Source organism: Octodon degus, unplaced genomic scaffold (assembly GCF_000260255.1).
Source record: "Octodon degus isolate 3935 unplaced genomic scaffold, OctDeg1.0 scaffold00163, whole genome shotgun sequence".
NCBI lineage: Eukaryota > Metazoa > Chordata > Mammalia > Rodentia > Octodontidae > Octodon > Octodon degus.
The window spans coordinates 1,488,645-1,500,984 of record NW_004524739.1 but is presented as its reverse complement, the minus strand read 5'-3'; the positions used below and the strand labels follow the sequence as shown (position 1 = coordinate 1,500,984).

General features: G+C 49.5%; 1 protein-coding gene across 3 annotated transcripts in view; it reads left to right on the top strand.

Annotated features, from left to right (window-relative positions):
* Fgr (FGR proto-oncogene, Src family tyrosine kinase) overlaps positions 1 to 9,184 on the top strand; it is a 25,359-nt gene extending 16,175 nt beyond the window's left edge. For all 3 annotated transcript variants that reach the window (XM_023703049.1, XM_004642962.2, XM_023703048.1), the window contains exons 6-13: positions 2,717 to 2,820; positions 3,024 to 3,173; positions 4,175 to 4,330; positions 4,433 to 4,612; positions 5,025 to 5,101; positions 5,364 to 5,517; positions 7,088 to 7,219; positions 7,318 to 9,184. In XM_023703049.1, the coding sequence (XP_023558817.1) occupies positions 2,717 to 2,820; positions 3,024 to 3,173; positions 4,175 to 4,330; positions 4,433 to 4,612; positions 5,025 to 5,101; positions 5,364 to 5,517; positions 7,088 to 7,219; positions 7,318 to 7,526 (1,162 nt within the window). In that variant the 3' untranslated portion in view covers positions 7,527 to 9,184. The remainder of the gene's footprint in view (positions 1 to 2,716; positions 2,821 to 3,023; positions 3,174 to 4,174; positions 4,331 to 4,432; positions 4,613 to 5,024; positions 5,102 to 5,363; positions 5,518 to 7,087; positions 7,220 to 7,317) is intronic.
* The last annotated feature ends 3,156 nt before the right edge of the window (positions 9,185 to 12,340 follow it).

Below are 12,340 nucleotides of genomic sequence, written 5' to 3'. Positions count from 1 at the left end.
TTTTCCCCCAGAACCAGGGATTGAACTCAGGCCCTGTGCTTGCCAGGCAAGCGCTTATTCTACTGAGCCATCTCCCCAACCCCTGTAATATATTTTAAAAATTTAAACATTTATCATATTTTGTGACCACACCTTATAGGATGCACAAGGTCAAATAATTGTAAAGAAACATATAAAATTAACTCTATTAATGAAATGGTAGAGCCCTTGCTTAGCATGCTTCAGGGCTTGGGTTTGATTCCCAGGACCTCAGAAAAAAATCGTCTATCCTCATTTATGTCATACATTTATGAGGAATGAAAGAGTGGAAAGGATTTTGCAGAATGGGGATCTCCAGGAGTTGGTGTGGATTTGCAGTGTGAGGAGTCAGGGATGACAGGAAGTCTTGAACTGAGTGGGTAGTGGTACCAACTGCTAGGGTGGAGGACGACTCAGGAGAGAGAGGTACACGGGCTTTTGGAGAGGGGCTTGTTGGATTGAGAAGAACCTTGAGGGGGAGGAGGCTGCCCACAGTTAGATTAGATTGTACTTGGTTTGGGAAGTGCCTAGCCTATATGCCCAGCCACGCTGCTGAAGTAGCCTAGGGGAAGGGCACATTTTCTTAACTGCCACAAAGACTCCTTTGTTTGTGTGCTGTGGCCCTTGTAGATGGCACAGCTGGGTGGAGGGAGATGTGGTACTCATCAAAGTAGACAGGAAAAGTTGCATAAAGGGTAAGAATGAGGGAGGGAATTGAGAGAGGAACTGGCCCTAGGGCCTAACTGAGGAAAGCTGCTGTGAAGGAAAAGGAGCAGTGTGTGAGTGAGGAGAACAAGGCCAGGGAACACAGAAGAGCTAAGATGGCGAGAAGGTGCAGAACACAGGAGAGGAAGTGTCAGGGGCTGCCCTGGAGCTGGCATGGGGGTGACCGTGATGAGCGCTCACTCACTTACACGGAGCAGGGGCAGAGGCCAGACAGCAGAGCCTGGGAGGACATGGGGAGGTGAGGAAGTAGAGCCCCAAGTGTGAGGTAGGATTGCAAGCTAAGGCAAGGTGAGAAGACAGCACGGCAGTGATGGCCAGAAAGGACTTAGGACACTTGCCTTGGGTGTGTGGGGGCTGCTCATGTGCTAGGGCAGGGGCTTCCCTGAGCAGAGGGAAGTGGGTAGGGTGCAGAGCACAAGTGGCCTCAGGTCTGGGGAGGTGGCAGGGGGTGCAAAGGAGTGGAAGGGCTGGAGGTCTGGAAGTTCGTGCTGTGTCCTCACCCTGGGTGCAGTGTCACAATGTCTCAGAGGAGCTTGGTGCAGTGTTGTGGCTAAGAGCTCAGGCCCTACAGACAGCAGACAGCTCAAGTTCCTGTTCTGGTGTCACACTGTGGTCTCAGGCCAGTCACTTAACCACTATGTATCTCTATTTCCTCATCTGTCTAATGGGGGTTAATAAAAGTACCTAGCTCACAGCATTGTTAGAATTAAATGAATGCACGTTCTATAAAGCACAACCTAACATAAAATAAGTCTTATTGTTCTTCTTATATTGATTGCTGATGTCATGAGTGTGGCTGGAGGTAAAGCTTTGAAATGCCTTCGGACTGTATCCTGTCTATACAAGCCTTCCACAGTTTCTCCTTCCTCCCTTCTGCACACACCATTTGCCAATGCTTTCGTTTTCCTCATTGTACCCAGTCCTCAGGTGTGGACGGGCTGTCCCAGGGTCCCTTGAGACTTCTGCACCCCTTGATTTGAGAAGTATGCTCCTTTTAAGACAGCCCGTGCTAGTCAAGGCCAGTTTACTAATTGGGTGACATCTGAGTCTTCTCTGGCACCAGTGGTCACTTCAACTCTCAGATTATATGAGGATGATTAAACAATGTAGTGCATGCCTATATTAGACATTTTATTACAGTAAAAGACACATTGCCATCTGTCCCCATCAAAATACTTCCCCTGGATTTGAACGCACTTATCCCCTTTTTCTTGGTAATGTTTCTTTTACCATAACACATTTAAAAAAAATTAAACAGTCACCGTATTTTTCAGCCACCCCATGTACTTGCGTAGTTGATAGAGAGCTATAATTCAATCCCAGAGAGAACCTCCGAGAGAGAGAGAGAGAGAGGGGATGAATAAAACCTGATGTTGAATTTGAGGCTTAGGATAACTTCTTCAATTTAAGAGTGAGGGCAAAGCCATACTCAGAGCTAGGCAGGAGCAGTCAGAAAGGGGAAGAGCAGCCAGAGAACTGTTGTTCTAGAAGCCAGGGGAGGAAAAAATTGGGGGCCAGGGGTCTGAGTGATGGCCTGAGGTGATGGATAAAGGCTTACGGTGGGTTGCAGAGGATTTTAGGGGGAACACGTCAGCCAACCTCCTGGGCAGGTCACTTTTCCCTCTTTGAACTTCAAGTTCCTTCTCTACAAAATGAGTCCATGGCAGACTCTATTGAGATGGACTAAGAGACCTGGGGTACCCTGATGAATCCCGAGTGACTGGCTTCCGGCTGTTTTGAGATATACCAAGCACTGAAAGCTAACCTTTATTGGGCACCTACTGCTTGCCAGGCCACCCCCCTCCCTTTTTGATCCTCAAGCCCAGACTGTGAAGAAGGTACATGGGCCTTTTTTTTTTTTTTTCTTTTTACTGGTGAGGAAACTGAGTCTTGGCTTGTGAGGAGACTGCCCAGGAGGCTGAGTTGGGGATTGAAGGAAGAGTGCCTGATCCTTGCCTGCCCTTTACAACAGGTGGTACTTCGGAAAGATCAGGAGGAAGGATGCAGAGAGGCAGCTTCTCTCTCCAGGCAACCCCCAGGGGGCCTTTCTTATCCGTGAGAGCGAGACCACCAAAGGTGAGAGTGGCCCAGCCATGTGGGTGGGTAGGGGGTTGACTGGATCAGGGTCAAGACTGGGATCAACTGAAGGGACAGATCTCAGGCTGGCTTTGGGTTCCAGAGACATGACCTTCACACTTTGAATCTCCAGCTAGTGAAAGGGGTCTCTTCCTGCTACCAGAATGAGGGAATGGTGGATTCAAAGTGACTCTTCCTCACAGGCGCCTACTCCTTGTCCATCCGTGATTGGGATCAGACCAAAGGCGATCACGTAAAACATTACAAGATCCGCAAGCTGGACACGGGTGGCTACTACATCACCACGCGGGCCCAGTTCCAGTCCGTGCAGGAGCTGGTGCAGCACTATATGGGTGAGGCGGGCTTCAGATCCCTGAGTGGATTTACTGTTGTGTTGTCCCATTGGGGACATTGGGGCCCAGAGAAGGGAAAGAATTTCCAGAGATGTAGTGCCAGAACCAGGTATAGAGATTCCCAATCCTGGATCCTGTTCTGTAGAGTCCAGAGGAAACTAAGGCCAAAAGCAGCCCACTGCCAAGTAGCACCCCCTACTGTATGAAGAGGAAATTGCCCCAAATCTGGAACCTTGAGTATCTGGAAAGCCCTACCAAGGCACCAGAGCAAGAAGCCACCACCACAGAGTGTTGACAGAGGCTGGTGAGGAAGTCCAGATGCTGGGTGGAGCTTGAATGACAGAGGGCAAAGATGAAAGAGGGGTCCATTAAAAGACAGTAGCCATTGTCCAGCTGAGAGATGATGGTAGCGAGATTAAATCAATGGTAATGGAAAAGGCAGAAGTGGCCAGTTCTGAAGTTGGGCAGAAGCAGCAAGAACCTAACCTGAGGGGCCGAGAAGATAGCTCAGTAAAATAAGTGCTTGCCTGGCAAGTGCAAGGACCTGAGTTCAATCCCCAATTCCACAAAAAAAAAAAAAAAAAAAAAAAAAAAAAAAAATTATCCTGAGGAAGACCTGGTTTTGGGGTTGAGAAGTGAGAGTCAGCGACCAACTTTGCACTTTGATTGGTTAAGCCAAGGCCAAAGTCCATGGATGCACTGGGCATTGTCTGCAGTCCTCAGTCCAATTTCCACCTGCCCGAATCCCACATTACCTTTAAGGGCCCAGCTGGAGGCCACCTCCTATGCTGGAAGGCCACAGTACCTGTAGGAATCATCTCTCCCTCTCGGTGCCACCTTTCCTTCCTGGGCACCAACATATTCATCCACTGCTGGCCGGTAACCTCATCTGGAGCCTAGTTACTTCTACGTGATCTGAGGCCTGGCATGGGCTGGCTGGGATAAGGGACTGAGGGTGTCCTGACCCACCTGTGACCTCCCTCCTTTGGCTCACTCCTCAGAGGTGAACGATGGGCTGTGCTACCTGCTCACTGCTGCCTGCACCACCGAGAAGCCACAGACACTGGGCCTGGCCAAAGACGCGTGGGAGATCAGCCGCAGTTCCATCGCTATGGAGCGCCGGCTGGGCACGGGCTGCTTCGGGGATGTGTGGCTGGGTACGGAGGTCCCAGGATCCGTGGGGTGGGGGTGGTGCTGGGGCGAGGAGGGACTGGGCCGGTGGGACACAGATTTTGACAAGAGGCGGCTTCGTCGGACAGGCACGTGGAACGGCACCACGAAGGTGGCAGTGAAGACCCTGAAGCCAGGCACCATGTCCCCGAAGGCCTTCCTGGAGGAGGCGCAGATCATGAAGCTGCTGCGTCACGACAAGTTGGTACAGCTGTACGCAGTGGTGTCGGAGGAGCCCATCTACATCGTGACAGAGTTCATGTGCCACGGTGAGGGGCAGCCCAGGAAGCGGGTGTGGGTGGGCGGAGCTTCGGGCGAAGTTTAGTTGTGTCCAATGGACGATGCAAAAATCGGAGAGGTGAGGGCGGGGCCTGCTTACAGGGGCGGGGTCGGGGCGGAGCGTCAGGCTCGCTGCAACCAGCTGCCCGGTTTAAAAACCAAGTGGGGGGGGGGGAGGGGGAGAACAGAGGCGGGATTAGAGATGCCGATTGGTCCCTAAGTGGGGCGTGTCGCGAGAATAAGGAGATGACGGCAGAGTCGTCTCAGGCAGGACCTGGGCCAGATAGTGAGAAATTGAGGCAAAGAGACAGCCAACCTAGATGGGTGTTACGGGGAGGGGGGGGGGCGAGGGGGCACACGCAGGGAGCAGGGTCTTGTTGATTTTCTGGTTTCCTCTCGCAGGTAGCTTGCTGGAGTTCCTCAAGGACCCGGAGGCCCAGGACTTGAGGCTACCCCAACTAGTGGACATGGCATCCCAGGTAAACTGGACTAGCAGTCTTTGTCTCCCAGACCTCCTTCCTGTTATCCTTGCACAGATCTCTCGGCCTGGATCACCCGACCTGTCCCTGGGCTTACCGCCCCTCCCACTGTGTCTTCTGTGTCATCTGAGCCAGGGTGCTGTCTCTCCCTAAGGTTCAGTACCCACATCTGGAAGACGGATTTTTCAAATAGCCCCTCAGCCCTCGTGCAGACTATGATACTGTGGTTCCACGTGAGCTCCTTTCTCTCCACACGTCCCAGGTAGCTTCGGGCATGGCCTACATGGAGCGCATGAACTACATCCACCGAGACCTGAGGGCCGCCAACATCCTGGTAGGGGAGCGGCTGGTGTGCAAAATTGCTGACTTCGGGCTGGCCCGCCTCATCAAGGATGATGAATACAATCCCCGGCAAGGTGCCTGGCTTCACCTCACCTCCTCAGAACATGATCATACATACCCAAGACCCTTTTCCCACCCCTACTTGTCCCAGACTCCATCCTGATGTGTGTAAGAGACAATTTCAAGTTTACATCCCAGCTCAGCCACTTACTGTCTTTGGTGAGCTGCCTTTTCTGATCTGTAAAATGAAGATATTTAGTAGGTCAACAGGTATTTATTAAACACCTACTATGCGGCAGCCATTGACATGAATCCTTTAAAAAAAAAATTTTTTTTTCAGTACTGGGGATCAAATGCAGGGGCATTCTACCACTGAGCCCCACCCCCCCCCCTTTTTTTTTTTTTTTTTTTTTTTTTTTTTGCGGAACCAGGGATTGAACTCAGGCCCTTGCGCTTGCCAGGGAAGCGCTTATTCCACTGAGCCATCTCCCCAGCCCCCCTTTATTTTTTATTTTTTAAATATATTTATTTTTTTAAAATTTTATTTATTTGTGTGTATGTGTGGCCAGCTCAGCCCACCAGGGCCCGGGGCTGGCTAGCATGTGGTGCTGGGGGATTGAACCGCGGTCCCTGTGCTTTGCTAACCTTGTTCTAAGGTGCTTTAGACCACTGAGCCATCTCACCAGCCCTATTTTTTATTTTGAGATAGGATCTCACTTAGTTGCTCAGGCATGACCCAAATTGCTCTCCTGTTCACCCTCCCTAGTGCTGGCATTATGAGCATGCATCACTCCTATAATTCTTTTCTTTTTTGCAGAACCAGGGATTGAACTCAGGGCTTTGTGCTTGCCAGACAAGCACTTATTCTACTGAGCCATCTCCCCAGCCCCTCTCCTATAATTCTGAAAGGATGGGCAATGGGGCATAATGGAGATTTTGGAAATTTGTAGCCAAAATCCTTGGTAGGAACCCTAGCCACTTGCTATATAAGCTGGGCAAGTTACCTTATTTGGTCCTTTCTTTTGCTCAGCTATAAAATAAAGGATCTAAGAGTATCTACATCAGGGTGGTTTTATGTGGGTTCAGTGAGTTAAGTTATATCACTTAAAGCAGAACCTGGGGCCAGGGGGTAGCTCAGTGATAGAGCATTTGCATACCACATGCCAGGCCTGTGGCCCAATCCCCAAAGCTTCAAAAGAAAAAATTAGACACATTAAAAAGTGAAAAGTAGGGCCAGCCAAATAGCTCAGAGGATTAAAGCACCTGCAAGCTGGTGCAGGGGCCAGGGGTTTGATCCCCAGGCCTGCCATGCCAGCCCTATCTCCAGGGCATGTTGAGATGGCAATTGAGACTGGGCATGGTGGCGCCCACCTGTAATCCCAGCTCTTGGGAGGCTGTAAACAGTCAGATCACTATGAGTCCAATGTAGTGGTGAGACCCTGAACACCCTGTAGACTCTTTCTTTAAAAAAAAAAATAAATAAAAATTATATATATATACCAGGTCTTTTCTGATGTACTGGGAGATCTCTGCTCAGGATCCCCAAGTTCTCTAGTTCTTAAATCCCCATTCTTTCAATCAAGCAGTTCCCAGAGACCTCCCATGTCACTACTAATGTTCCCTTCTTTTACCCTACCTCTTCAGGGACCAAGTTCCCCATCAAGTGGACAGCCCCAGAGGCCGCCCTCTTTGGCAGATTTACCATCAAGTCTGATGTGTGGTCCTTTGGTATCCTGCTCACTGAAATCATCACCAAAGGCCGAGTCCCCTACCCAGGTGTGCGGGGGGTTGAGGAGCAGTCATGGGGAAGGGTTTTTTGGGGCTGCCCCTTTGGGAGGGGCCAGTCCCCTGACTGATGGAGCCCTGCCCTTCAGGCATGATTAACCGAGAAGTGCTGGAACAGGTAGAACGAGGCTACTACATGCCGTGTCCTCCGGGCTGCCCAGAGTCCCTGTACGAGGCTATGAAACAGACCTGGCGGCTGGACCCAGAAGAGAGACCCACCTTCGAATATCTGCAGTCCTTCCTGGAAGACTACTTTACCTCCACAGAGCCACAGTACCAGCCTGGGGACAACACATAGTTCAAACAGCCACCAGCCACCTCTTGGGAGGTGTCCATCAGCTTTTGCCAGTCCCTAGGGCTCTGTTTCCAAAGTCCCCAGGTATAGAACCTTATAGAGTCCTAGCGTTTCAGAGGAGACTGAGTGCTCAGAGCCCATCTAGGGCAACCCACGCAATGTAAGGGTGGAGGAAGTGGATGCTCCCAGGGCGTCTTTCATCTACTCTGCCCCCAGGCACTGCCTCTCCTCTTCTCAACTTGGACCCTACATGCCTCCAGCCTGTTTTCCCTGCCTCCTCAAAATGCTTCTATTTTGTCTAGCTATTTATGAAATTGTATATCCCTTCCCTCACTTATCTCCTGTCCCTGCATTCCTGCCCTCCTGTCATCCCACTCTGGTCCCGGTCACAAGAATTTACCTCCTACTCTCAGTTCTCTTGTGTCTCTAAGTTATAAACATGGGCAGTCTTTGCTGGGCTCCTTTCTTGCCGGCTGGAAGCTGTGCTCTGGGCCCAGATTTGGGTTCAGCACCCCTCTGAATAGTTGTGTGTGTGTGTCTGTTTATTGATGGTGTAGATAAGGAAAGTAACAACATGAAATCTTGAACGGGGAAAATTCCTTGAACCTTCCTTCAGAAGGGGTGGTGGATGGTAGAAGGTGAACAGGATAAGTTTGGTTATTGAAAACAGGTAAGGAAGGTGAGAGAATGCCTTAATGCCTACCAAGCACAGGACTGAAAAGGTATGGAGTTTTAGGATGACACGCCAAAGTCCTACTGGCCATCGCCATGTGAATTTAGGATGATTTGAAAGATGGACACAAAAGAAAGGCAACCAGAGATAAACCCAAATGTTGGGGCCAGGGAGATAGCTCAGTAGAATAAGTGCTTGCCTGGCAAGTGCAAGGGCCTGAGTTCAATCTCTGGTTCTGAAAAAAAAAAAAAAAAAAAAAAAAAAAATCCAAGCCAAAATGTCCCCTTCATTGCTGATGTGGCTTTCACTCTGTATACAATGGATTTGTTGATTTTTTCACCTGATTTCAGCAGATTTGCCAGTCATCACAGGCAACTTGGGACAACCTTTGGGCTCCTTCAGCAGAGGCAGAAGACCAGATCACAGCTGGCTATGCAGCTATCAGGTTCCCCAAAAGAGGACCCAGGAGGAGGGAGGGAGGGCAGAAGATTTGTCTAGCTTAGGGGATTTTACCAAAGGAGTTCTGCCCCCAGGGAGCTTCTGAAGCAGTTTGCAAGCAGTTTTGTTTGTTACAGGGACCAGGGGCTCCTACTTTCTAGAATCAGGGATTCTAAACAACCTGTAATTTCCCACCCTCCTTTGAGAAACTGGAACTAAAATGCTTCCGTGTGGGAACATGGGGACCAGAGAACAAGGATTCCCATCTTTCCTATCAGAAAGTGTTTGTTGACCCAGAGACTTGTTAAGGGAAATGGAAGTGGAAGAAATCTGGGAGCTCAGAATGGGTGTTACAATTGGCAGACAGTTCTGATCTAGGCACTGATTCTGGGGTGGGCCTTTTGCTAAGCAGGAGATTGGGGATGCAAACAGGAACAAGATGTGTCCCTGCCTCAGAGGAGTTCAGCTGCGCTGGGGATAAATAATAGTATTAAGAATAACAACTCATTTACTGTCTGCTAAATGTCAGGTGTGTTTGCATCCTTTTTTTTTTTTTAAATGTAATCCAGTCGTGAATTTGTTTCTGTGATGAGCACCATTGATAGAGGAAACTGAGGTTCGGGGGTCACATGAGAAGACAGCACCACCGAGCTGTGTGTTACACAGCCTGCTTTACACTAAAGCCCACAGTCTTCCTACTCCATCTCACTGCCTTTAGGCTTTGAGAAGAGAGAGAGAGAGAGAGAGAGAGAGAGAGAGAGAGAGAGAGAGAGCGCATGCGTACATACCTCATCCTTGTAGTAATCATTGGCAGAAAAATTCCCTGGGAATCTTTCAGAGAGGCCTTCAGAAATGGTGATAAGGCAGTCAGTGCAGACTGAGGGTTCTCTGGGCCCAGCCTTGTGCTGGAGGTTGTAAAGATGGGACCAAAGATAGAGATTACAAGTGGCTGCTCAGATTGGCTGTTGTAGGGGTGGGAGCCTTGGTGATTCAAATTCTCAGGGGCCAAAGCTTCCTGGGGGCCATAGTTTCTGGTCAACCAACTCACAAGAGCTTGATGTATACTTTAAAGAGCTGTGTTTTTACCTGCCCTGGAGTAAGTGGATAAGAGCACAGCTCTTGCAGTGCCTGATGTGGATCCTGTTTTTACCACATACCGGCTGTGTGATTTTGTCAGTTATTAATCTCTCCCAGCCTCACTGTGTTCACCTGTGAAGTAGCAATAAAATCCTGACTCAGTGCATGTAGCTCTTCTTGTCACTGCTGTTGACAAAGTGCTCGAGCCATTTCATCCTCACAGAACGCAGGGAAAGGGAAAGCTCTTCTGTCTTCATTTTGCTGGTAGTGAAACTGAGGCACAGTGCAGTGAGTCTGCATTTTCAAGATTTATGGGGCGTACATGGCAGGCAGCACAGGGGCTTACTCTGAATCTGGCCCCCACACCAGTGCTCTCTGTCTCTGTAGCCTTTTCCTAAAAGCAGAGCCTCCTCATCTGCCTTCTGGAACCCTACCTGCTACCTGGATGCCGGTGGTCTCAGTGAAGGCCCAGTAGGGCAGCCAACCATCGGGAGTTCAGCAGGCTCCTCAGAGCCCCTCAGAAGACCAGCATCTTCCTCTGCCTACTGGCTCCCCATTTCTCCCTCTGGAGCAGCTGAATGAATTTCCCTTGTACCCCATTTCAGTGTAGCCTTCTGTTCCCTTCAGATAGAGCACAATGCAATTGATTAGGCTTCTGCTTTCTCAATTTCAATCACATCCTCGCCCTGCCTCCCTGAGATTACAGGCGGGTCACCTTGATTGCGGTTTGCAGGTTTGCACCGTTCACAAAACTCTTCAGTCGTTTACAAAACCATCTCTCGCCTCATTCACTCCCCCACCTGGCTCTTCTCCTTCTTGATGCATGGATTTTACTGGCTTAAGACTCAGAGGGCAATTTGATTTCCAAGTTCATGCTTGGGGAGGAGGACATCTAATTGACTAATGCTGGGTGTTTCGCATGCATGGTCTAATTTGATCCTCACCATGAGGCAGTGCAGAAGTGAAATGATCACCATTTTACAAAAAGGGAAATGAAGACTCCGAGAGGCTCTGCCACTTGCCCAAGGTCATACAGCTGGATCCTAGGGCCAGGATTTGAACTCATGAAGACTCCTGTGCCCCACAAGGCCATATTCCTTCATTTGATAAAGCAGCATGGAAAAGTATATTAGGGGCCAGGGAGATGGCTCGGTAGAGTAAGTGCTTCCCTGACAAGTGCAAGGGCCTGAGTTCAATCCCCGGTTCTGCCAAAAAAAAAAGAAGAAAAGTATAATATTGATCTGAAATTGGGCCTGGGGAGGGCATGGTGCAAGTAGGAGCCCAAGGTAGCCCTATCCATTGAGTATTAGACTCATAAAATATCTATTTTTTTATTAATTTCAAACACCTTATCTGATGTCTTCCATAGGTTGGTCCTGTCCAGGAGACAAAACAGCAATGAAGAGCCGGGGAGATAGCTCAGTAGAATAAGCACTTGCCTGGCAAGCGCAAGGCCCTGAGTTCAATTCCCAGTACTGCAAACAACAACAACAACAACAAAAAAACAAAAAAACAGCAAAGAAGGAGCTTAGCATGGTGGCACACACCTTTAATCCCAGTACTTGGGAGGCTAAGGCAGGAGGATTGCTAGTACAGAGGTCAAAGTCAGCATGGAGGACAGTACAGTCCCGTCTAAAAAAACCCCAAAAACAAACAAACAAAAAAACCAGTAAGTAATAGCAACACTTAGGGCTAATATCATCCTGGGAGCTAAGAGCAGTTTCTTGGAATATATGAGAGAAGCTGGCCTGGCAAAGCAACCCAAGAGCAAGGTCATCTCTGGCTGAGGGAACAGCATGTGCGAAGGATAGCACAGGACGGCTGAATCAGGAAAGTGCAAATGAGGGCTGGTGAGATGGCTCAGTGGTCTAAAGCACCTACTTAGAACAAGCCAAGCTAAGCAAAAGCAGAGACGGCGGTTCAATCCCCAGCACCACATGCCAGCCAGCCCCGCCCCCTGGTGGGCTGAACTGGCCACACACACACTAAATAAATAAATAAATAACGGCGGTTCAATCCCCAGCACCACATGCCAGCCAGCCCCGCCCCCTGGTGGGCTGAACTGGCCACACACACACTAAATAAATAAATAAATAAATAAAGTTTTTAAAAAAAAAAAGGAAAGTGCAAATGATCGTGTATGAGAGGACTGAGGGGGCAGATGGGACATGGAAGAAGGTTAAAGGGAGGGGGACGGAGGAGTATGAAATGGGAACAAGTCAAAAGGAAGAAACTCGGTGGGGATCCAGTATACAACTCGGGTTGTATCTGGATACATGCTCCATGACTGAGCTGCGTAGGTCTTCTATCCCTCCAGTAACTGTCTTCCAGGTACAGAATGGAGGTCTCTCTCCCTCTCTCCTCCCTCCTCCTGTTTATTACACACATTGCCTACAAGATGGTCCTGTGGTGATGTTCATACTCCCTCTAGTGGACACTCTGGGCGATACATCCAAAAGTGCGGAAAAACTTTTCCCTGGGACGGGAGGATCTGGTCCTGTTCAGAAAAGTCCCATTTCTGGACGGGAGATACAGAACTTTTCCTGCTCCCAGAGAGCAGACAGTTTAATGAGATGGGTGATCGGGAGGGAGGCTGAGGCAGGACGGTTGCAAGTTGAAGGGTATCCTG